We start from the raw sequence: 26,625 nt of genomic DNA on the forward strand, positions 1-26,625 counted from the left end.
GTGGCCGGGCCCCGCCCCCCGCCTCGGCCGCTTCTCGGGGCGGGAGTTTCTTACTCCTTTTTCCTTCCGCCTCCATCCTCGGGCCGCAGCCCCGCCGAGGCCGGATCGGGCGGTGAGTGGGGCCTGCGAGGGCCGGGGAGGGAGCCCAGGTAACAGCCGCTGCAGGGGGCCGGAAGGAAGCGGCCCCGGAGCCCCGCGATCCTCGCCAGGGACAGCCTCCCGACCGGCCCCCCAGTCCGCGCCTCCCCCGCCCAGCTCTCCTTAGGGGGTGGGAAAACTTTCCCGCGGCGCCCCTCCCCCCGCCGGAAGTTCCCACTTCCTCTTCCTGGCCCTTCTCCCCGTTTCCTGGCCCCGGCCACTCTCGGGTTTCTGTTCTCAGATTCCTGCCCTTACGGAACCTAGCCGGCCGCCCGGTGATAGGCCCCTGCGTCCGTGACATAAAGGCCCTGAGCTCCGGGCTCCCGAGGCTCGTCCTCGCGTTCTTGTCCTGGCTCCCTTCCGGTTCCGAGGGTTCTGAGCTTGCGCTCCAAGGTCTCCTCCAACCCTGGGCTGTGCCACTGCACACACGCCGCCGACATTCTGCCTTCCTTTCAGCTGACAGTCTGCGTTCTGAGGTTCCCTTCCGCCCGGACGCTCTTGCAGGGGCCCTCACACTACGCCCGCGGCCAGTGCGGCAGCTGGGGACGATTACCCCCGCACCCGGGCCTTGAAGTTCCTTTGTTTAAAGGCCCACAAAACAAAGTGTTTGTTTTTACCTTAGTCCGGCCCTCCAACGGTCTGAGGGGCAGTGAACTGGCCCCCTGTTTAAGAAGTTCGAGGACCCCCGGTTCCTCCAGCTCTTATTGTATCTGTTAAGGTTCTTTTAAACTTTGACATTCTGTGTTCCAAGGTCTCTATTAATCCTGACACGTATTTAGTCTAAAGACTCCTTCCAATTCTTAGTGTTCTGTTGTTGTTGTTGTTGTTGTTTTTGGCTTTGACATTTTGTGCTCCAAGATTGCTTCTAGCCCTGACGTGTTTTTTTTTTTTTTTTATGGGATGCAAGCAAGCATTTCTTTCTTTTCTTTTTTTTTTTTTTTTTAATTTAATAGCCTTTTTATTTACAGGATATATACATGGGTAACTTTACAGCATTAACAATTGCCAAACCTCTTGTTCCAATTTTTCACCTCTTACTTCCCCACTCTCCCTAAATGGCAGGATGACCAGTAGATGTTAAGTACATTAAACTATAAATTAGATACACAATAAGTATACATGACCAAAACATTATTTTGCTGTACAGAAAGAATCAGACTCTGAAATATTGTACAATTAGCCTGTGTAGGAAATCCAAAATGCAGGTGTGCATAAATATAGGGATTGGGAGTTCAATGTAATGGTTTTTAGTCATCTCCCAGAGTTCTTTTTCTGGGCATAGCTGGTTCAGTTCATTACTGCTCCATTAGAAATGATTTGGTTGATCTGTGCTATGAGGATGGCCAGGTCCATCAGAACTGGTCATCATCTAGTATTGTTGTTGAAGTATATAATGATCTCCTGGTCCTGCTCATTTCACTCAGCATCAGTTCGTGTAAGTCTCTCCAGGCCTTTCTGAAATCATCCTGTTGGTCATTTCTTACAGAACAGTAATATTCTATAATATTCATATACCACAATTTATTCAGCCATTCTCCAACTGATGGACATCCATTCATTTTCCAGTTTCTAGCCACTACAAAAAGGGCTGCCACAAACATTCGTGCACATACAGGTCCCTTTCCCTTCTTTATGATCTCTTTGGGATATAAGCCCAGTAGAAACACTGCTGGGTCAAAGGGTATGCACAGTTTGATAACTTTTTGAGCATAGATCCAAACTACTCTCCAGAATGGTTGGATTCGTTCACAACTCCACCAACAATGTATTAATCTGACATTGTGTTTTAAGTTTTCTAGTTCTTAATAGTCTATGTTCTAAATTTCCTCACATTTTATAGTCTAAAGTTTTCTCCAGCTCTTAAGATTCTTTTCAGTTCTGACATTCTATGTTCCAAGATCTCTTAACAATTTTAACATTATGTGTTTATTCTAAGTAACTTAATATTGTGGGTTTTTTTTTTTTTTTTTTTTTTTTAGCTTTGACACTCTATGTTCTAAGGTTCCTTTCAGCCCTGACATTGTACATTCTACGTTTTCCTCCAGCTCTTAACATAGAGCTTTTTAGCTCTGACATTCTGTATTCTAAAGGTCCTTCCAGATCTGACATTGTGCGTTCTGCACTCCTTTCTAACCCTAAATCTGACGTTCTGTGATAGGCTTGGGCTCTCTATGTCTCTCTTAGCCAGCCTACCCCCATCCCTTTTCAGATTTGCTGGTGTTATTGTCACCACCAACAATTAATTCTCTTATTCAGGATCTGCTTTGTAACTGCCTGTTGTTAGCTTTCCTCTTTTCACTAGTGGCGTGACGGTAGCATAGAGGAAATAAATTCATTTTAATACCAGCCATAGAACAGGAGAATTAAAAGGATGATTGCAACTAAAAAACCTAAAACCCTCAGAATTCATCATCCAGATGAAAACTGCAGAGTTAAACACTGTTAAAGTGGGGCAGAATTGTTTTGCCAGAGATTTGGGGGACATACTCTTCCAGGGGCATCACATGATAACTCCTAAGCTGAGATAGAAAGGAAAGAATTGACAAATGGTGATTCTTCCAAACAGAGGTGTAAATGTCAACGCTGGGAGTCCAGAGAAGGCTGGATGACCACGGGTTGGGAAGGATACCAGTTTGGAGGAAGATAGTGAGGTAGAGTTTATGAGGGTAATTAGTAGGATTTAAGATTGGATTTTGCACATAATAGGGAACTTAATAACTGATGAACTGAAAAAGTGAGACAAGGTTATAAATGGCCCTGGGTAATTATATCCATATTTGGACCATATTTCATTTTTATACACCACATTTTAGTAGGGATATAGACATAAAGATATAGATACCTAGGATATAGAACTAAGTTTTTCTCAGGTGAGGAAACCATGAAAGCTTTCAGCTGGGAGGGAATGTAGTAGGAGCTGTGTATTAGAAAGGTAATTCTTGGCAGAGTATATTGACTAGAATATCCATTTAGAAATTAAGAAAAAAATGTCCAATGCAGCTTGATAGGACTTGGCTAGAGCTGGTACAGAAGAAAGGGGGAGGATGTCTGAGAAAGACATTGAGGACATAAAATTGAAACTACCTAGCTAGGGTGATTATCAAGACAATCTGGTATTGACTAAGAAATAGAGCGGTGGATCTGTGGAATAGATTAATAAATAATAAATAAACCCAAAGATCCAAGCTTTTGGGACAAGAACTCAATATTTGACAAAAACTGCTGAGAAAACTGGAAAGCAGTTTGGCAGAAAGTAGATATAGACAGACATTCACACCATATATCAAGATAAGGTCAAAATAAGTAAATGATTTAGACATAAAAGGTAATATCTTAAGCAAATTAGGAGAGCATGGAATAGTTTACCTGTCAAATCTGTGAAAAAGGAAAGAATTTATGATCAAACAAGAGATAGCATTATTAGATGTAAAATGAATATTTTTGATTACATTAAATTAAAAATGATTTGCAAAAACAAAACCAATGCTGCAAAGATTAGAAGAAAAGCAAAAAACTGGGGGAAATTTTTTCCCAAGCTTTCTCTGACAAAGTTCTCATTTCTCAAATACATAGAGAACAGAGTCAAATTTATAAGAATACAAATCATTCCATAATTGATAAATGGTGAAAGAATATAGATGAACAGTTTTTAGATGAAGAAATCAAAATTATTTTAGTTATATGAAAAAAAGTTCTAAATTATTATTGATTAAAGAAATGCAAATTAAAACAATCTGAGGTATCTCCTCACACTTATCACATTAACTAATAAAACAAAAGGAAAATGACAAATATAGGAGGGAGCCTGGGAAAAATTAGGACACTAATGCATTGTTGGGAGAGTTGTGAACTGATTCAGCCATTCTGTAGAACAATTTGGAACTATACCCAAAAAGCTATGTAAAACTGCATATTCTGATTTAGCAATGTCACTACTGGGTTTATATCCCAAAGACATTTTTTAAAAAAGGAAAAAGACCTATATATACAAGAACATTTATAGCAGCTCTTTTTGTGGTTAGCAAAGAATTAGAAATTGAGGAGATACCAATCATTTGGGTAATGGCTGAACAAGTTATATATAATTGTGATGGAATACTATTTTATTGTAAGAAATGACCATCAGGATGCTTTCAAAAAAATCTGGAAAGACTTATACAAATTGATGTAAATGAAGTGAGTAGAAACAGAAAAATAGTATATGCAGTAACAGCAATATTGTACAATGACTTAGCTATTCTCAACAATACAATGATCCAAAACAATTTCAAAAGACTTAGAATGGAAAATGGTATCCACCTCCCTGAGAAAAAACTGATAGAATCTAAATGTATGTCAAAGCATACTTTTAAAAACAACTTTCTTTTTCTTTAGCAATGTGGCTGAGATGGAAATACCTTTTACAAAACTTCCCTTATATAATATGTGTCAAATTACTTGCCTTCTCAAAGAGTGTGGCAGGAAGGGAGGGGAGGGAGGAAGAGAATTTGGAACTCAGAATTTTTTTTTTATTAAAGCTTTTTATTTTCAAAACATATGATGGATAATTTTCAATATTTATCCTTGCAAAACCTTGTATTCTGACTTTTTTCCTTCCTTTCCCCCACTCCCTCCCCTAGATGGCAAGTAATTCAATGTGTTAAACATATGCAATTCTTCTATTTTTCTACAATTATCATGATACACAAGAAATATTCAGATCAAAAAGGGAAAAAAGGAGAAAAAAATGCAAGCAAACAACAACAAAAAAGTGAAAATACTGTGCCCACAATCCTCTCTTTGAGTGCAAATGTCTCTCTTCATCATACGATCACTGGAACTGGCCTGAATTATCTCATTGTTGGCAAGAGCCACATCCATCAGAATTGAACATTGTATAATCTTGTTGTTGCCATGTATAGTGATCTTCTGGTTCTGCTCACTTCACTTATCATCAGTTCATGTAAGTCTCTCCAGACATCTGAAATCATCCTGCTGATCTTTTCTTGTAGAACAATAATATTCCATAACGTTTATATACCATAACTTACTCAGCCATTCTCCAACTGATGGGCATCCACTCAGTTTCCAGTTTCTTGTTACTACAAAAAGGGCTGCCACAAACATTTCTGCACATGAGGGTCCCTTTCCCTTCTTCCCTTCTTTAATCCCTCTCTTTGGAAGGAAATCAAAAATCTCTTTGGGATACAAACCTAATAGAAACACTGCTGGATCAAAGGGTATGCGCAGTTTGATAGCCCTTTGAGCATAGTTCCAAATTGTTCTCCAGAATGGAAACTCAAAATTTCATTTATTTATTTATTTGTTTGCCTTTGTTTTTTCTGTCCACAGTTTCTTTTTTTTTAAATTACATTTTAAAAATTATTATTATGACTTTTTATTTACAAAACATATACATGGGTAATTTTTCAGCACTGATCCTTGCAAAACTTTTTGTTCCCACTTTTCCCCTCTTTCCCCTCACCCCTTCCCTACGTGGCAGGTAGACCATTACATGTTAAATATATTAAATTATATATTAGACACAATATATGTATACATATCCATATAGTTATTTTGCTGCACAAGAAAAATAGGACTTAGAAATAAGATAAAAATAACCTGAGAAGGAAATAAAAAATGCAAATAGACAAGACAGAAGGAGTGAAAATGCTATATTGTGGTCCATACTCATTTCCCATAGTTCTTTTGCTGGGTGTAGCTGGTTCTCTTCATATTGAACAACTGGAACTGATTTGGGAACTCAAAATTAAAAAAAAAAAAAAAAACAAATGTTAAAAATTGTTTTAGCATGTAATTGGTAAAAAAAAAAAAAAAAAAAAATTACTTAAAACCAAACAAAAAAAGAAAATATTTGCCTATGAGATGTGGGAAGAGAGGGAAAAGAAAAAAGTGACTGGAACATTTCAAAGCAAAAATTGTAGAACTTTTTTTTTTTTTTTTTTGGCTTCTTGATCCAGTTTTTCTTGTGCAGCAAGATAACTATAAATATGTAGACATATATTGGATTTAACATATATTTTAACATATTTAACATGTATTGAATTACTTGCCGTCTAAGGGAGAAGGTGGGGGGAAGGAGGGGAAAATTTGGAACATAAGATTTTGCAAGGATCAGTGTTGAAAAATTACCCATGTATATGTTTTGTAAATGAAAAACTTTAATAAAAATAAATAAAATAAAATTAGCTAGAAAAGGAAAAAAATTGTAGAACTTCATTCTAAGACCTAAGAAAAATAACTTTGGAATTTTACTCTGGGCATTATCCCTTTTCTCCTTGTTTGCCACTTGGTTTGGGTCCTCCCATAGCTTCTGGATCATCTCTCCACAGACTGACCCTGCTAATTGCATCTGAGTGGGATGGGCACAGTCCAGCCTGATGGAAGAGAAGACCAAGAAAGGTAAGACATTGGGTTCAGAGTTGGTCAAGATCTAGCTTTGACATTACCTAGATGTATGTTGGTTTTGTTGAGCCATTTTAATCCTGTCAAGACACTTTATAACTCCATTTGGGGTTTTCTTGGCAAAGATACCAGAGTGCTTTGCCATTTCCTTCCCCAGCACTTTTTACAGATGAAGAACTGTGGGAAACAGGGTTAAGTGGTTTGCCCAAGGTCACACAACTAGTAAGCGTCTGAGGTGGGATTTGAACACAGGTCCTCTTGACTCCAGGACTCTATCCACTATGTCAGCTAGCTGCCCCATCCTATATGTATGACTTTGGGCAAATGACTTTCATTCTCTGATTTTCATTTTCTTCTATAAAATGAGAGTACTAATATCAGCCTTTCCTATGTTATAAGGTTGTTGAAAGGGAAATCCTGTTTATATGTAAAAGTAAAATAGAATTAGGAACTATTATTGTTGTTGTTGGTTTTGTAAATAATTATCTAGGAGGTAGGGGATAGGTGGGAGAGTTTAATGCCTAGAAAGATTGGGAAGGACTTTGGATGGGTAACCTGGGCACCTCTTTTGGCTTAAGTCTTAATTTCTATTTCCTTGTAATAAGTGGGAGTTGATGAGATAAGGATTAACCTTTAGTTCTCCCTAGGACATAGTTCACTTTTGTCCCTTTGGAAATGCCAATCTATGGCCTTGACCAAACTTTAGACTTCCTGTTTTGTAAATAAAAAGCTTTAATAAAAATAAATGAAATAAAATAAAATAAAATGAGCTAGGAAAGGGGGAAATTGTAGAACTTATTCTGAGACCTAAGAAAAATAATTTTGGATCTCTGGAGATCCATTCCTGTCCCAAATAAAAAACAGAAGCTCCTTTCCCCCTACCTTCCTGCTCCAGATGAATGCTTTGTCTTACAGTCTTTTTTACATCCTTTGCAGTGGAGGAAATGGCCCTGAAACTGGCTCGGGCTGTGGCTGGTGGGGATGAGAAGATGGCAGTGAGCTGTGCCACCTGGCTGGCGAAGCAGCGGGCTCTATTGACGCTGCAACTTAAATCAGAGGTCTATCCCAAACAGGAGATCAAGTGAGTGCTGGGCAACAGACTGGGCAGAAGGGAGATCTTGGGAGATGGTCTTGGAGAGTGCCTTGATCTCTGAGAGAATTCTAATGACTGTCTTGGTGATATTTCTTAGGGTTTCCTCTAAGTAGGATATGGGCTTTGGTGTGAGATGATTAGAAGTAGCTGATAGATGGTGCAGTGATTAGAGGATGAATCTGGAAGTGGTTAGTATATGGATCAGGAAGGCCTAAGTTCAAAGTCTGACCTTTGTTACTAGCCTTCCTAGTTGTATGACCCTGGGCAAATCTGTTTGTCTCAATTTTCTCATTGTGAAATAAAGATAATCATAGCACCAAGGATTGTTGTAAAGATAAGATGAGATATTTATAAAGAAATTTGGAAACCTTAGAGAGCAATATAAAAGCACTAGCTATTATTATTATCATTGCCTTTAAGGTCCCTTCTTCAGATGGGATAGAAGGCAGGCAAGTGTTAGAATAGGTTAAACAGATTTTTAAAATGTAGGAAAGCTTTGGATTTTATTGTTCTAAAGGGAAGGACCAATGTGAAACAAAATTTTAAGGAGAGTTTATTCCAGAAAGATGCCAAAAAGTAGGTTTGATTTTAGCTCAGGAGACCGGGAGAACTTCATAATCCAAGCCTATAGTGTTATTCAGCCAGGGATGCCTGTGTTCACTTTCTTAATAGTGAGTTCCCAAAAGGCAGAGACTTAGCTCTAGCAAAGACACCAAGAACACAGGCAGCCTAACTTAGCAGATGACTTCTTTCCTCAATTGGGCTGTGTCATGAATAGACTTGGACATATATTTTAGTAAGAATATTGAAGCAATATGGTGTAGTTGATGTAAAGTCCCTTTTGAAGTTACTAAGAGCTGGGTACAAGTCTCTCTTTTGCTATTTGCTGGCTCTGTGACACTCATAAAGTAGTTTAATCTCCTAATGTCCAGGCAACTCGAATGAAGACTATAACTTGTACAACAGGAGGTGATTCTGCATTGGTAGAGAAAGTTTCCTTATTGAGGAATATCTTATACCAATAAAACCAGAATTCTAAATCTTTTCCCTCCTCTCCCCAAAAAGGACACAATGTCTAAAACAAGATTATGGGGATAAGAAGGAACTGAAGATCAAGCCCTTAGAGGGGAGAGTGATAGAGACACAGAGAATAAAGAATGAGAGACACAAAGAGAATGGAAGACAGGATACTATATGCTGTTTTTGGAGACTGAGTACTCTTGCTGGGATAAGGCCCAGGATGAGCCAGGAGAGAACCTGTGACTTTTAACGGTGACCCCTTTCTGCAATACTTTATTTTTGTACACCCCTTAGGTAAAGAGTCTTATTCAGCCTTCCCAGGAGCCCCATAAGAGAGGCAGCCTTTAGAGAGGTGAGAGAAGTTGCCCAAGATCATACAGCCAAAATGGGGCAGAACCAAGAGTCAATCAGAGGACTCTCCCCTGGCAGTCAGCCGCTTGTCCTGTGGGATCAGTGTCCCCCGGGGGCCAAGGACAGGTCTATTTACTCCACGAAAGGCGTGTGTGTGATAGGCTTGCAAGGGAGAGGAGAGGATGTATTCTGTCCTTGTGTGTGGTCCAGCTTCTCTTCCCCTTGTTTTCCTACAGGCTGTGGGTGGGTGTAGAGGATGCCCAGATGCATACTCTTCACATCTGGCTGATGGTGCGGCCCACGATGACAGTGGCTTCTCTGAAAGACATGGTATGGAGAGCTGGGACTGTCCAGGACTGGGGTTGGTAGAGTTGGATTTCAGGGAACAAGAATGGCTTGGTCACTGAAGCCAGACTGGATCACTCCCTCAGCCTTAGGCTGGACCCAGTCAGACCCACTCCTTAAGGGTACTCTAAGGTTGGGGATTAAGGGAAAACTGAAGAGGAGCAAGGGGCTCTTCCTCTGGGACTGTTTGACCTCAGAGAGAATATGACTTTTCCCCCCCATCTCCAGACCTCATCCTCCTTATTCTTAACATGCAACTCCTCATTAACCAATTCTCCCCCTTCCCATCTTTTTCCTTCCTCTCCTCCCATCCCACTTTCCTTTTCTTTTCTCTATTTCCTTCTTATCTTTTTTTTTTCTTTCACTGAGGCAATTGGAATTAAGTGACTTCCCCAGGGTCACACAGCTAGGAAGTGTTAAGTGTCTGAGGCCAGATTTGAACTCAGTTCCTCCTGACTTCAGGGATAATGCTGTATCCACTGAGCCACCTAGCTGCCCCCTTCTTATCTTTTCTATCTTATTTTCTCCTCTGTCTCCCTTTCCATCCTTCCCACTTTTCCCTACTTCTTTTTTCTCCCAATTTATCTCTTCCATTACCCTTTTTCCTTTTCTCTCCCTCCTCCTCTTCTCCTTTCTTACTTTCCTTCTCTTCTTGTTTTTTCCCTTTCCACTGGCCAGGTCTTTTTGGACTATGGCTTTCATCCAAGCCTACAAAGGTGGGTAATTGGCCAGCGGCTGCCCCGTGACCAGGACACACTGCATTCCTATGGAGTGAGGCAAGATGGTGACAAGGCTTACCTCTACCTCTTGTCTGCCCACCACACGCAGCTTAGCCAGCAGGAGCTACAGCGGCAGCGGCAGCTACGGGTCCTAGAAGGTAACAGTTCTGAGGGCCAGTCCTGGACTCTGAGGCAAAGTCTAGTAGTAGCTAGGAGAGTACACAAGGATACCTTCTGTTCTGTCCGCATAATACATAACTAGAATACGTAGTTTGGGACCCAGAAAATTCAGGTTTGCATTCTTTCTTTCATCATATGACCATGAGTAGGTAAATTCCATTCTCTGATCCTGTTTCCGTATTTATAAAATGGAAGTAGTAATATTCAGGCCTTTTTCAGACAGAGGGCAGGGGAATTGTAAGGCTCATACGAACAACTAGATGGATGGCCATCGTGGGCATGGGGGTACAGTTGGGGGTGCCTCTGATACCTCATCTTCTTTGCAGACTTGGGCTTCAGAGACCTTGCTCTGCAGTCTCGGGGTCCACAAGAACCCCGAGGCACGGAATCTCAAGAAAAAGTGCCATCTGAGGATGCTGGAACTACTGTTCCCTCTACTGTGGAAGCAGCCCCTGATCCCTGCGTGGTAAGGGATTAACTCTGCTCATGCCTGTCCTCTGGCCCTCACCACTGAAACCCTTTCACCAAGCCAACTCTCTTCCTGCGTCTTTGAGCCCCGTTCATAGTGTCAGTCAAGCATCATTGTTACGTGCCTGCTACATGTCAGGTGCTCTTCTAGGTGATGAAGACAAAAATGCAAAGATTGAAACAATATCTACTTTTAGGGAATTTAATACAGGGGAGACGATGAGAAAGGGTATGTGTATAATGTTTTATGTACATACAGATTCAATATAAAGAGAATAAATACACAAGCAGTTAAATACAAGATACAGTGGTTAGGGGGAATCAGTAAAGGCTTCATGTAGAAGATGAGAAGACGGTACCTGAGCAGTGTCTTGAAAGAAGAATTCTGTGGAACAGGGAAGTTTTTCTGGGGGCAAGAGTGGACTAGGAATTCAGTTTTAGACAGGATGATTTGAGATATTTCTAAGATAACCAATTTGAAATGTTCGGTAGATAATGGGTGATTTGGGACTGAAGTTCAGAGACTGAGGCTAGATACATAGATCTGGGAGTCATCTGTGTAGTGGTGATAATTAAGCACCACTGGATATGTGTGACCAATCAGAAAAGGAGAAGAAGTCAAAAGATAGAAAGAAATAGGTAGAAAACAGAACTAGAAGATCGTAGTGTCATGAAACTCCAGAGGATTTTCCTCTGCAAAAGGCAGAGATAGTTTTTTTTTTTGTTTGTTTTTGTTTTGTTTTTTTAAGGAATTTGGCTGAGAAAGGGAGGAAAACTATAGAACAATATTTGAGTGATTAGTGGAGCCTAAAGGAGTTGAGCATGTTTGAAAGTTGAGAGATTCATGAAAAGGGGAGATGATTGTGTATATGGTATACTGGAGAAAATGAGAAAGATGCATGTAAGGGTGGCTGTAGAAGGATTATTTTGGCAAGGAGAAAAGCCACATCTTTATAAGAAAATGAAGGACAGAATGAGAGTCAGGGATGATATCAAGGGATTTTGAAATGAGAAAGAGAGAAGATAGAGCTCACATTAAGTGGCCTCAGTTTTCTCAGGAAAGTAGGTAAGTAGACTGTTGGCCAAAACTTAGCTGCCTGAACAGAGTGGCACACTGCCAAGCACCCCCAAATCCACTCCAGCAAAACCCAGAAATTCATACCCGACTGAATCAAGAAATTCAATGAAAAATTATATTAAGTGACCTCTTTCATCCTAGAACTGTACAGAAGGTCAGGGAATATCTAGAAAGTTGTAAAGGGGGCTGCTAGGCATTAGTAACTCAGCCCAAGAAGCCAGTGGAGGAAGTAACTGGTAGAGCTTGCAAGGTTTTGTGTCTAGAGACAACAACCATCAGAGTAGTTGTAAATTCACAGAGTCCTTAAAACCCTAGGGAACAGCAGCCCCCGAGTGGTCCCTAGTACATGGGTCTGAGTTGCCATAAAAGGCCCTGAAGACCCAGCATTCTAAACCTTACCAATCCCGGGCTGAGGATAGGGAGTGGATGCTTAATACTGGGAAGATGAAATCAGCCCAGGAACTCAGAATCAGAGAGAGAGAGCAAACAGGAGTGATTACCCCACTCAAAAATACAGCAAGAGATGAAGACTGGCCCAAAGCTCTGAACAGGAACAAAAGGTGGAACAAGTGAATATATCAAAGAAGACACAAATCTGAATGAAAAATGATTGTGACTTTAGAGATCCTAAAAGAAGGAGCAAGTAGATCTATTACAACTTCAGGCAGTCACAAGTTTAAAAAAAGCGGAGTGGGGGAAGATTTTCCATAAGGACTATGTGAATAGTTAGAAGAAATGAAGTAAGACATTAAAAGAAAAATGGAATAAAAACCCTAGAGAAAAGAATTGAATGGAGAATAAGTAGTTTAGAAGAGAAAATGATCAACTTTACCCAAACAGCAGATTCTTTGTAAACTGGAATATACCAAACATAGATCATTGACTCAAGATAGCAAGAAATATTAGAATAAAATCAAGTTTGTTTGTTTGTTTTTTTTAATAGAAGAAAGGATATGATATCTGATAGAAAAGAACAGCTGGACTTGGAAAGGAAATCAAGGAGAGATAATTTAAGAACTATTGGGCTCCCTAAAAACCATGTTTTGACAGAGGGAAAAAGCCTGGACATGTGAAGACTTCCCAGATCTATTAGAATTAGAGGGCAAAGTATAGGAATCCACTGGTCACCTCCTGAAAGGAACCCTAAAAGTCCTGGTAATGAATGCCATAGCCAACATCCAGGACACCCCCACACACACATCAAAGGAAAAAATATTGCAAGTGTCCAGAAAGAACTTAGATACTAAGGAACCACAGTTAGAATCACACAAAACGGGGAACATTTTATGAAAGATTAAAATCTTGGTTTGTAACATTATATAAGGCAAAAAATATAAATTTACAGCTCAAAGTATCATTACTATGAGGGGGAAGTAGACATTTGATGAAAGAGAAGACTTTTAAGCATTTCTGATGAAAAGATCAGCACTGAGTAGGAACTTTTAATTGCAAACACAAGAATCAAGAGAAAACCTAGGAAAAGTTCTTTTGAGGATTTGGAAGGGACTGTATATGATGTGGTACTGCTAATATTCCAAAGGAGGAAAAGAAACAAGTGTCTTTTCAGAACCTTAAAGAATATGGAGAGAATTAAATGAAAAAATAGAGGACTCCTAAGGATGGATTAGTTTTGATTTGAAGATTTAAAGGGGAGGGGGAAATAAGAAGGGAGAATAAAAGAAATAGACTCATATAAAAGAAAAGGATAGAACATACTCTCTCTCATCTAAATTTGTGAGAAGCACATTCAAACATGGGGAAAGGGATCAAGATAAACTAAATTTTATCTGAAATAAACCCACAAATAATTTGGTATAGAAATACCTTAAACTTAATAGGGAAACAAATAAAGAGGGGAGGTACTAAGAGAAGCATAATTGATGGAGGGGGTGTATGTGTGGATAAGGTGGACAGAAACAAGCTGACCCTGAAGGGGGAATTAAAAGTAAAAGGACTAAGGGGTGCCCTTCAATTTGAGATTCTGGATAATTGTGGTATATGCATGTAAATAATATGCATGTAAATAATAATATTGCTCTGTAAGAAATGACAAGAGGATCATAAGGAATGCTGACTAGTATGACCTGCTGTACAATCAAGTGAGCAGAATCAAGAGAACAATTTTTATAAGAACAACATCATCATAAAGAAAAACAACTTTGAAAAACTTAAGAACTCTGATCCTATCTCCAAAGGACCTATGATGACGTATATAACTTACCTCCATAAGAAAAGTGATGGACTCAAGATACAAAGACGTTTTTGGTCATAGTATCTGTGTATTTATTTTGCTTGCCAATACTCATTTATTACAAGGATTTTTTTTCCTATCAGTTTTTAAATTGGGGGTGGAAAGATAGAAAATGGTTAGCAATACTGTCCCCCCAGATGAGGATCATCAAAACCTTTTTTTAAATGAATAGAAGACGTCAAAATGAAGTTCAGAAAGAAACCTAGACAAGGAGAGTTTTGAAAGTAATATGTGGAATTTATTATTTTCTTTAAAAAATACTTTGAATAGAGGTTTGTGGTTTCATGAACAGTCTTTGTGATCCACCATGTATGTGAAAATGCTTTTTTTTTTCAGTGTCTAAGTTCCAAATAAAAGAAAATTTAAAATCAAGCAAGACCCTCCAAGTAGAAAACTATCCTATAGGTGGAATAAGAATTCCTGGCAGAATTATGCACCTGATCTAATTATAGCATCCAAATGTTTAGCACAAAGGGAAGTGAAAAAGAAATAGGAAAATGAGAGGTTGAAAAAAGAGTAAGCTCTTTTGAATGGGAAAATACATATTTGAACAAAAATTTTGAATTCATTTTAAACAATAAAAGATAATTTCTCTTAAATTGTTGTTCATATCTCAAGAGTTAAAAGGAAGAAATCCAGATTTGCAGTTAAAAGTTAACAGTTAACCCTTTATATGTAGTTTGAGGATTCTTGTAATTTGTCTAATAATACAACCAGAATCTTATACTCTCTGATACAAAGTGTGTATAGTAGTTTTGCATATTCTTGTGTTGCACATGGGCTGGGGTTTTAGAATTTTCTTTTTAAGAATGAAATAGAACATTGTAATTTGTGTAGAGTGTAATATCTACAGGAAACACTAAAAACATGGATTGTTTTGAATAAAACAAGAAATGCAGCCAAAAAAAAGAAGCAAGACTGTCAGTTGACGGGGAGAGGGATGAGGGAGGTGTGGATCTTGATGAGAGAAGATTTGAAATAGCTTCTTTGGGGTATGAGGCAGGGAATCAATTAGGGAAGAATTAAAGAATCACATTTCCTTGAGACAGTGAGGTTTGTAACATCAATTTATAATGTGTTCAATCACCAGCCCATGGACTTCTGGATCTCTATTCAGGAAGGGAAGAAACTAGCATTTACTAAGACTTAGCATGTGTCAGGCACTGAGTGGGGGAGGTGGGACAGAATAGGAATAATCTAGGGCTGAGGTTTGACAAGAGATGCACAGATTCGAAGAATTAGAGAATGGAGCACAACATGGGGTGACTTGATTGGGGCAGTACCTGGAAAGGGAGGGATGAGAGTTCTGAGCAGAAGTGACCATGTCCTGAGTAAGCCCTAAGGGGGTGGAGGAAGTGGCAGTCTGGATGAGGGGTGAAGAATTGATTGAGGCCTAAAGAGAGAAGGAATGTTAGAAAGCTATGGGCAGATTTAGGGAGGGGTGGGGGGTAAGAGGTGAAAATTGGAACAAGAGGTTTGGCAATCGTTAATGCTGTAAAGTTACCCATGTATATAGCCTGTAAATAAAAGGCTATTAAAAAAAAAAAAAAAGAAAGCTATGGGCAGATGGGTAATAGTGAGCCCACTGTATGCCTATCCCTATTTATAACTGAAGTGGAATAGAGGTAGGTCACAGGAATTGAGAGGTTAAGAAATGTGGATGTTGAAATCCCCTAGTATAAGGGAGGGAATTAGAGAGAAGGAGACAACGGAGACCTGGTGTTCAACTCCTTGAGTTCAGAGGAAGAGTGATGTGGGGGCTGGTACCCAGCAGTAGCCACCAAGATCTGCACTGGGTAGAAATATTTTATCATACCCTCCTTCCCTCTTCCTGCCCAGGCTGGCTGGGAATGTCCAGGGTGCACTTTTGTCAACAAGCCCACCAGGCCAGGCTGTGAGATGTGCTGTGAGGCTAGACCTGAAGGTTACCAGGTGCCCAGCTCCTACCAGCCAGATGAAGAGGAGCAGGCGCGCCTACAGAATGAGGAAGATAGCCTGCGCCAGTACCACCTGGTAGGTCAGGAGGACCCCAGCATCCTTTGGGAATGTCCAGGCTGGGGTCCCTCCCTCTGTTGCCCTTTCTGAGCCCCTCGGAAGGAGATCTGCCCCACATTAAAGGGATTTCTTCAGGCCTTTCTTGCTGTGACCATAACACAAAGCACTCTGTGTAAGAGAAATCAGGGTAGATAGAGAAAACATTGGGTCCTAAGTCTGCCTGATCTTAGAATGAAACTTGTGGATTTGTTTTGCTCATTGTTCACAGCAACGGCTGATTTCTTAGCCTGACCCTCAAAAAAGTGCCTTAGGAATGGGCACCAGAAGACTTGAGTTCAAGTATAGACCATGCCCTAAAATGTAGCAACATAGCACATTCTCTTTGTATACTATGCTTCTCTTAACACAGCCTGACAGTGTTTTCAGGCTTTTTAAGCTGGTACATCATTCTACTGACTCATTTTTGGAACTTGTGATCAACCCAAACCCTCAAGTCTTTTTTTCACATAAATTTTTGTGTGACCAGATCTTTTCCATCCTGGGCAAGTACAGTTGGATTTTTTGTACTTAAAAACTAAGTGTAGGACTTGGGTTGGGGGGAAATGGATAGGGCAAGGGTCCTCAGCAGCTACAATCTGAGAGCCAAATCTGACTTAACAGATTTTGTACCACTTGGGGTTTTTTTTCCAATAAAGTTTTATTGTACTTAAAAATATAGAAACCAACTAAAAAGCAAGAACGTGTACAAAAATAGGCAAATAGCTTGATTTGGTGTATGGGCCATAGTTTGTAGGCCTTCTGCACTAGCATTTGAGTCCTTGGAAGTCCAAGGCTCATCATGTGACTAGGCAACTTTCTCTTTCTCAGCCCCTTCTTCCTCCTGTAAGAAGAAAGGATTTGATTAAAACATCTCTAAGATCCCATTAAGCACCAGTACGTTCTTTATATTTTTATTTTTTTAATAAACATCACTGTTTCTTCTCAATATCCCTCACCCTAAGAGAATCTTCCCTTATATTAAGTAAAACAAACTGGCACACGATGGCCTTGTCTCATTATGTACCCATAGCCCTACAGTCTCCAAGAAGAAGAAACAGGTGCGTGCTTTCCCAACAATTCTTTGGGATTAAGAATTAAGATCTGGAATTTCTCAGAATTCTATTTCTTTAATTTTTTTGGTTATTGTTTTTTATTTTATTTTAATCACCAAAGAATGAACGTTTCAGTATACAAAGAACAACAAAAAGAACTCTCTCTCTCTCTCTCTCTCTCTATATATATATATATATATATATATATATGACAACTTTTACATAGTTGTGGCAGTTGATTTTTTTAAAATCAACTTTTATTGATATGTTGTTTTTATATCACCAGTAATTTAATTTCTTTTCCATGGTGTTTTTCACTGTTATTCTGATCATTGAGTAGATTGTTGTTGTTTTTTTAAGAAGTGCACTGATACTCTTGTTTTTATGTTGCCTACATTTATTTCCCATAACTTCCCTATCTTACCCCCTTTCCAGAGAGTCATCTCTTAAAATAAAAAATAAAAAGAGGGGAGAAATGTCATCAAAATTAGGAACCCAAGGGCAGCTAATTGGCACAGTAGATAGAGCACCAATCCTGAAATCAGGAGGACCTCAGTTCAAATCTGGCCTGAGACACTTAACACTTCCTGGCTGTGACTCTGAGCAAGTCACTTAACCCCAATTGCCTCAAAAAAAAAAAAAAAAAAAAAAAAAAGAACCTATAGAAAATGTCTGATAGTATATGGAATATTCCATACCTATAGTGCCCGACCTCTACAAACAAGATGGGCAAGGTGCGATGGCCAGGGGCCAGACTTGGTTATCAAAATTGTTTCATGGCATTTAATTTTGATTATTTCAATTCTGTTTGCATTTTTGTAGTCATGATAGCATCTTTCATATCCATCACTTCACATGGGGCAATAATATTCTATCGCATCCACATATCAGGATTTGTTCAGCCATTGTCCATTCTGTGGGCAGCCACTGTCCTTCCAGCTCTTTGCTGTCACAAAAAGTGTTGCTATAAATCTTCCCAAAACTCTCTCTTTGATCTCCTGGTCTGATGTTCTCTATTGCTAAGTTGTCTTTGTCTAGCAACCTTATAACTGCTAAAAGATAGGAGTCTGGGAAGGAGGAAGGAGAGGAATATTAAGAGAAAATGTAGGCTACATAAGAACAAAAGATATCAATAAAAAACTTAGGTGAATGACAATGAAATGAGATTATTCTGATCTGACAGATGCTCAATGAATCCATGCTGACTCCCAGGTGATCCTGCTTCTTCACAGGAACCTTAGTGTTCTTTCTCGCTATGACTCCTTTCTCTTATTTGCTCAGCGGAAGCAGAAGCAGCAGGAGGGGAACTACCTTCAGCTCCTGCAGCTGGACCAGCGGAACCTAGTGCCGAGCACCGAGGTGGTAGAATGCCCCATCTGCTACTTGTCCCTGGGTCCTGGAGAGGGAGTTGTTCTGCGAGAGTGCCTGCACTGCTTCTGCAAGTACGGCCTGGCTCCCTCACCTCTGCCCTGCACCAGCCTGGCCTGGGCTACTCCCTTCTTGTGGTCAAGCCCGGGCCTGGGCCTGGAAGGGAGGGGGTTGTCCCTTATGGAGTCCAGGAGCCTGAGGGGTTGAGCAGAGAGAGGGGCTGGAGGGTGGGGTGGGACGATACTACTTTACCTTGGCTCCCAGAACCAAAGGAAAAAGGTTACCTAGAGCCATTGGGTCATGAACAGTAATTCCCTCCTGCTACATCCCTTACAAGTGATCATGTAGGCTACCCTCCTATACCTCTACTGACAGGGAGCTCACTACTTATAGATGCCAAATACACTCTTATACCTCTAGTGAACGGCAATTCACTATAAAGGCTGTATTCTTATACATTTAGTGACTGTGAGCTCACAGCTTACAGAAGCTACATTCTTACACCTCTGTGATGGGGAGCTCACTACTTATAGAGGCTGTGTTCTTGTACATTTAGTGGCTGTGAGCTCACAGCTTTTAGAGGATACATACACTCTTATGCCTCTAGTGAAAGAGAATTCACTGTTTATAAAGGCTATTCTCTTACACCTTTAGGGAATGCAAATTCCCTACTTATAAAGGCTACATTCTTACACCTCTGTGATGGGGAGCTCACTGCTTATAGAGGCTATCTATACTACTTTGGAGCAGTTCTAATTTATAGGAAGATAGAAAGTTTTTACTTACACCCCACACTTCTTTCCTGTAACTTTTCCTCCCATCCTCCCTGGTTCTTTGTTCTGAGTTGAAGTTTTTAGAACAGTGATAACCCTTTTAAATTTTCTCTTCTACAGGTTAAACATCCTTAGTGCCTTAAAATAAAAATAATAACAATTCACATTGCTATAGAATCCTGAGTTTACAAAATGCTTTCTGCATAGTCATGTGAGGATTTGTTTAACCATTCTCAATTCCATGGTCACCCCCTTTCCTTCCAGTTCTTTGTTGTTACAAAAAGTGCTGCTGTAAATATTTGCACAGGTGGGGAATCTTCCCAAAGCTCAAGTATTTCAAGTATTATCCCCAATTTTACTGCTGCAAGTACTGAGGCTTAGTAATACCTTGCAGTGACAAGGATATTGGCCTTGGAGTCAAGAGGTGTTGCCATTTAACCTCTCCAGGTCTCAGCTTTCTCATCTGTGAATTGGGGATAATAATAATACCTCCCTTCCTGAGTGATCAAAGAGATATTTCTAAAGTACTTTACTATCCTAAAAGCACTGTATGTTTAGCTGTTATTATCATTATTGGTCTTGCCCAGGTGAGTGCTAATTAATTGTCTTGTCTTGACTCACTGTCAGATCAAGGGTTTGCACCAGGTATCCTGATTCTAACTATAGGCTTTTTACTAGGCTACACTATCTTTCTTTAGACTTCCAGGACCAACTTTGACCAAAGGCCCTCCCCTCCTTATCTCTTTTTCTCCTCTTCCCCCACTCCTTTGCCAGGGACTGCCTTCGGGGCACAATCTTGAACAGCCAGGAAGCTGAGGTATCCTGCCCCTACATTGATGACACTTACTCCTGCCCAGGGAAGCTGCAGGAGCGAGAGATCCGAGCGGTAAGGTCTAGGGTGGGGGGCTGCTGTGGGACTGATGATAAGGGAGGAATCAGGAACTTTGGAGGAACTCACCATCTCAGTCTGTGGCAGCCGGGGGTGCCACAGACAGAGTGCTGGGCCTGGAGTCTGGAAGGCTTGAGTTCAATGTGACCTCAGACATTAAATGTGTGACTTTAGGTATGGCACTTAGTCACTGTGCTTCAGTCTCCATACCTGTAAAATGGGGATAATAATAGCACCTGCCTATTAAGGTTGTAAGGATCAAGTGAAATAATGTTTGTTATGCACTTAGCACAATGCCTGACATGTAGTTGGTCTTAAAGAAATGCATCATTTTTTTTTTATTTTAAAAGTATTTTCTTTTTCCAAATACATGCAAAGATAGTTTTCAACATTGCAAAACTTTGTGTTCCAAATTTTTCTCTTCTCCTCTTCTCTCCCCAAGACAGCAAACAGTCCTAATCTTTAGTATTATTATTGTTATTACCTCTAGTAATACTGTCTGCTCACAACTAGTGATCAGAGCTCTGAATAGAGGGAGAGCAAATACCCACATCTGTCCCTTGCCCTCACTGTATTGTCAGGGAGACCACACACACACACACACACACACACACACACGGCATAGGCACACAATCCATTTGAGGCCTAAAGGTGTGCAATTCACAGTCAGGGCTGTGGGAGCTCAGGGGAAAGAAAGGTGAATAGAAACTGAGGGGGTCAGGGAAGACTCCCTGGAGGAGGGGTATCCCAAGCTGGGCCATGAATGAATAATATTCAGAGAAGAGAAGAAAGGTGTCTCAGGCTAGTAATTCAACAGAGTATCAAGAATTCTAGAATCTCAGAACCCGAAGGGAACATGAGAGGCCATCTAATCAAAAGATAGTGGGGTTTGGTAAAAGGAGTTGTGGATTTGCAATAGGTTTAAGACCTAGGCTCACTTAAATACTGGCTCTGATGCCTGCTATTTCAATTCTCTGAGCCTCAGTTTTGTCATTGGTAAAATGGGAATAGAAGATTGGGCTAAGTGGCCTTTTAAGGTTCCTTCCAGCCTTAAATCCGTGTTCCTGTGATTTTTACAATATTCCTGACAAGTGGCTATTTAGCCTTCTCTGGATAGAAAGGCTCTACCTCTAGGGAAGTCTTGGGATGGCACTGAAATGTTGTGTTACAGAAGAATGGAGACCTCAGAGGTGGGTGGAGTTCATTGGGGAGGGCTTTGTGTTGAGAGGATGCTTGGAGAGGCAGGTGTCTGGTGCAAGTGGCCCCCCCAGTGAAGGTAAGTTGTCATGGCAGCTCCTGAGTCCCGAGGACTATCAGCGTTTCCTGGACCTGGGCATCTCCATCGCTGAGAATAGAAGTGCCTTCAGCTATCACTGCAAGACCAACGACTGCCGAGGCTGGTGCTTCTTTGAGGATGATGTCAACGAGTTCATTTGTCCCGTGTGCGGACACATTAACTGTCTGCTCTGCAAGGTCAGGATCCCTTCCCCATCCCCACATCCCTCCTTCAGCTCCAACATCCCCAGACCCATCCTGCCTAACACCTGCCAGCCACCTCACCTGCCCTTGCCCATTCAGGAGCCTATTAAAGGGAGGCTAGATTGCTCAGTTCATCATTTCTGTGTTTTGGGAGTGGGGAAGGAAAAAAAAAACTAAACCCATTTCCTATTCAGGATAGATCAGAAGCATCACCTTCATGTAGACAGAATCCATTTCTGAAGCCCAGAATTAAGGGAAGGCGGGCAGAGGGACAAAATGAAGGGAGGCCCAGGGCCACAGCCCACAAGAAGCACAGACCCCATATTTTTACCCTCACAAATACACATGACTATGACAAATACAATTACTGGTACCAAAGCAAAGCAACGCCATTGCCACTATCACCAGCCATAGGAAACTACTGAATCCCACTGTAGGACATTAGGGTCTTATGACTCTAGGTCAGGGGTCCTTAACTCGGGGCTCTGTGACCTTTTAAAAATATTTTGGCAACTATTTCAAAATAATTTGTTTCCTTGTATCCTATCTTATTTTTAATGCATTTAACATTGTCCTTCTGAGGAGGACTTCACTAGACTGCCCAGTGGGGTCTGTGGTGCACAAAAAGTTTCTAGAAGCTGCATATCTAGGGATGACCGAGGCCCTTGAGGAATGGACTCTCTGCCCTGAGGAAGTCAGGTTGGAAGAGAGCTGAAGAAAAGGGAAGATGGTGGGAGCTGGGCCCCTGGTGCTGTCCTGTTGGCCACTGCATGGAGGTTTCAGCTGGGGGAGCACCTTACCCCGGGGCTTTCCCTGCTGGGCATAGTGTCCTGCTGAGGCCTGAGAATGAGGATCTCAACCTGGAGGGAGGAGCAGGCCAGCTTCCAGGAGACAGACTGATCGCTGCTTGCCTCCACTCACAGGCCATTCACGAGAACATGAACTGCAAGGAGTACCAGGACGACCTCGCCCTGAGGGCGCAGAACGACGTAGCTGCCCGGCAGACCACAGAGATGCTCAAGGTGAGGGCAGGAGCAGGCACTGCTTGGTTATCTCTTAAGCCTCTCCCAGCTCCGACGTGCTGTGAGTCAGCCTGTCCCAGCCCCTTCCCTCGCCAGGCCTTTTTTCTGTCTGTAACAGGAGAGGGTCTGGACTTAAACGTCTCAAAGGCCTTCCTGGTTCTAAAATGCAGTGTTTCTAAAATTCAGGGAAGAAATGGAATTTCCACTTGGCTTTGGAGAATATGTAGGCTCTGGCTAATAATAATAATGACTCATTTCTGAAAGTGCTTTTAAGATTTATAAAGCATTATCCTCACAGCTGCCTTGGGGGTAGGTGGTGCAAAGATCCCCATTTTATAGATACGGAAAGTAAGGTTCAGAGAAATTAAGTGATTCAAACAACGTTCATTGAGCTGGCGTCATAGCCAGGACTTGAACTCTGGTGTTCAGTATGTGAAAAACTAGGGAGCCAAGGCCTGTAAAACTGGTAAGAGGAACAGCATGAGCAAAGGAGGGGAGGTAGGAATTCAAATTGCTTCAATAAAAAACTAGGTGATACAGAGAGCACTGCATTTAGAGTCAAAAAATTTGCATTTTAATGGTAACTGTTAGCATGTGGAGTCATACAAAATCTGTCTGAAGCAATTGAGCAATTTGCTTTTCTTTTCTGAGCCTCATTTTTCCCCATCTCCAAAACAAGATGGTTGGACTAGATAACAATAGGTAACATTTAACAGCACTTTGTTTACTAAGCACTTTACAAATATTATATCATTCAATCTTCACAACAATCCTGGGAGGTAGGTGCTGTTATTTCCCATTCTACAGATGGGGAAACTGAGGCAGATAGCTGTTAAGTGACTTGCCTATAGCCACACAGCTAGTAAATTTCCAAAACTGGATTTGAACTCAGGACCTCTTGACTCCTGACCTAAGATCTCTTCTAGTTTTAAATCCTATAATCTTTTGAAGCTTTATCCTTTGCTTAGAGCTAAAAGAAATAGAGTTGTAATCCTTATTCTCCATTAGTACAAAATCAAATAGAGGTCAGTGAACTGTACACAGAAAATGAGGATCCCTGCTAGGCTTTGTGATCCAAGCCTGAGGAATTTAAGGAAGAAGGGATCCCTTACAGCTGAGAGGAATCAGGAAAGCTTCATAGAGGAAGTGGTATATGAAGGAGCCAAAAGGGTAGACAAGAGCTTGGTAATGAAAGAAACAAGGGGAAGACCAGGCCAGCAAGGGGAGAAGCGCCAGAAATGTATGCTGCCCTCACTTTCTAGATGAGGAGCTGAGGTGGGACTGGTTGGTAAAAAGATGGATGCGAGGAGAAGGGCTGGGGGCTTACTGCAGGCGGAGTTCCCTGGGACTGGAAATCAGGAGCGTGATTGGCTTCCAGTCTCAGTCACTAACTCTCAAGGTGACACGGGCTAGGTCGCTTTCCTCATCCAGGCCTCATCTGGGCAGATGGAGAACAATCATCAGATTCACAACTAGGGCAGTGTGATCAGGGCTTTGTCCTAGGGCAGTGTGATCAGGGCTTTGTCCTAGGGCATTAAAATTTTGTGGGCATTGACAACACTTGTATCCCTTCCATAGGTAGAAACAACTGAGCTTAGCTCCTAGTTTAGCAAAAATGGTTAAGATGGAAAGATGCCAGGTGGAGCACTTCCTTCTCCTTCTCCCTCAGCCCAAAGAAATCTCCTCCTGCCTTGGTCCTGCCCATTCCCTGTCACGTTGGCAGCCTCCCTACTTCTAGCATCGTGGTGGTGGGATCTGAGGCTCACTGGGGGCAGTTGTTCTGGACCGGAAGTCTGTCCATTGTCTTCCTTTTATATTCCCCTGCCCCATTCCCTCACTTGAGTTTGCCAGGGCCACATTTTGTGCTGTCTTCCCCAGGGGAAGTAGCATTTTGGTTCTGCCTCTGGGAGTCCTTGTATAACCTCCTCTCCTGGGGCTTTGTGAGAGAATCACTTTGTGTGTCACACCATAGAAGAAGGAGCCATTGTTTTTGGCCAGCTGACTCTGGGCGGATGACCCTGACAACCAACCGGACTCTCTGTCACTCTGATTGTCTGTAGCTGATGCTGCAACAGGGCGAGGCCATGCACTGCCCTCAGTGCCAGATTGTGGTGCAGAAGAAGGACGGCTGTGATTGGATCCGCTGCACCGTCTGCCACACTGAGATCTGCTGGGTTACCAAGGGGCCGCGCTGGGGCCCTGGGGTGAGTCCTGGGCCCTGGGGGGAGAAAACCGGCTGGGCAGAGTCCTGGGGAGGCCAGTGTCCTCCTGTGGCCCTTGCAGAAGTCCTGGGTCTGGTTCATCTTTACAGTGGGTCTGCCCTCGTGTTTCTAAAACTGAGGGGCCCTTGGAAGTGGGTGGGTCTTGAGGAGGGGTCTGTGCTCTGTACATTTGGCTTTTAGCAAGTGCTCTGTTGTACAGAGTCCCCAGCCTCTCAGGGGCATCGCTAGATGGGACCTTGAGAAAGGCAGAGAGGAAGACACCCTATCATGGTCCTGCTTTATTCCTCTCTTTCCTTTCTATCTTGGTCATCTCCCCTAAAGTTCTTTCCTTCCTCTGCTAATCAGGGCGTTGGGGATACCAGTGGGGGCTGCCGTTGCCGACTGAATGGAATTCCCTGCCACCCCAGCTGTCAGAACTGCCACTGAGGAGCCCTTGAGGAGGCACAGAACAGATCCTGACCATAACAGGACACCAGGGCAAAGCCAACCCTCAGGGAACCGATCGTCCCAGCAGACACCCCCTCTCTAACTCCCACATCCCTTCCTGTCCCAGAACCAGGGCCCCTAACAGGGCTGCCTGTCCCGGGGGATGAGGAATGACTTAGATGTAGATTCCTGGGGCAACCTGGGATGGGAAACTGTTGCCTTCCTGTTCTGCCAAAAGGCCATCACTGGGGAGGAGCCAGAAGGTCCTCAGTGACTCTTCAGGGTGTGAGTTCATTCCAGTGCCTTCGTTTCTTTGGCAACTTTTGGCCAGGCTTCAGCAGAACAGACCTCCAGCCCCCTTCTCTGCTGCTGTTGCTACCACTGCCTGGCTTTTGGCTTTAATCACGCTCTGGCTAGTGGACAACATTGAGCCTTAATCACCTACAGACTTTCCAGCCTAGACAGCCACTCATATTCTGGCCATCGACCACCTACATGCCTATAGCTCACAGGGCATCGTTACCTTGTAAAAGAGATGGGTGTTTCCTTTATCCCTGCTTCTGGGGTTTGCAGACCAACCCCCAGCATAGTTGAGTGGGAGGCTTCTGACTTTTACTGGGCCCTCGGATTACTGAGGGAAGAGGGGTGTCCTCTGCCTGGGGTAAAGCATCATGGACCTTTTCTATCCTGTGTGTTCACATTAAAAGTTTTCTTTGGGGAAAAGGAAGCTTAAGAGTGTGTATATGTTAGCTCATCTGAGGCAATCCTTGGGGGTACCTCTAATGGTTAGGAAGATTTGGGTTATTTTAAGACTTTAATATACCTCAATGCAACTTCTTCCATCCCATTCCTAGGCCTGGACTTTGAGACCATGTAGAACAAAGGGAGTACTTTGCTCGTGTTCCCAGAACAAGTTAACAGATGCCTGATCTAGGCGCTTGCCTTTCCTACAGTACACTTTCTCCTCATCCCAGGGGTCTGACTGAATTACCAAATGGGGCATATTTTTCTCTCTCCATCCACTGATCATTGCTTGTCACTTATAAAAGCTAATTTTAACATAATACAATGGTTTATTCTAAGAAATATGAATCTTCTCTGACCAGAATATTTCTGACAAGTGGTCCTTCATACTGTACTTAAAGGTTAACAGATAACTCACTATCTCTTGAGGTAGTCCACAGCACTTTTCGATTGGTCTAAAGTTGGTTTTTTTTTTTTCAGATGAAGTTGGTGAAATTTGCCTTCTACTCATTGCTTCTCATTCTGCCCTCTTCCACAAGTTGTTTGTTGTTGGTCAGTTGTTTTCAGT

At 41.8% G+C, this 26,625-nt stretch overlaps 1 protein-coding gene across 3 annotated transcripts; it reads left to right on the top strand.

Annotated features, from left to right (window-relative positions):
• On the top strand, positions 1-25,535 carry RBCK1 (RANBP2-type and C3HC4-type zinc finger containing 1). Of its 3 annotated transcripts, none has more exons than XM_031954146.1 (13): positions 1-149; positions 6,471-6,540; positions 7,480-7,624; positions 9,244-9,337; positions 10,031-10,229; positions 10,578-10,717; positions 15,888-16,061; positions 18,416-18,576; positions 20,050-20,161; positions 21,458-21,637; positions 22,567-22,665; positions 24,726-24,869; positions 25,233-25,535. In XM_031954146.1, the coding sequence occupies exons 2-13, from the start codon at positions 6,519-6,521 to the stop codon at positions 25,311-25,313; spliced, it is 1,551 nt and encodes a 516-aa protein (XP_031810006.1). In that variant the 5' UTR covers positions 1-149; positions 6,471-6,518; the 3' UTR covers positions 25,314-25,535. The 3 variants fall into 3 exon arrangements, with proteins under 3 accessions (XP_031810006.1, XP_031810007.1, XP_003757097.1); XM_031954147.1 differs by having other exon boundaries at positions 1-112; positions 6,449-6,540; XM_003757049.4 differs by having other exon boundaries at positions 1-112.
• The last annotated feature ends 1,090 nt before the right edge of the window (positions 25,536-26,625 follow it).

Source organism: Sarcophilus harrisii, chromosome 2, assembly GCF_902635505.1.
Source record: "Sarcophilus harrisii chromosome 2, mSarHar1.11, whole genome shotgun sequence".
In the NCBI taxonomy this organism is placed as follows: Eukaryota; Metazoa; Chordata; class Mammalia; order Dasyuromorphia; family Dasyuridae; genus Sarcophilus; species Sarcophilus harrisii.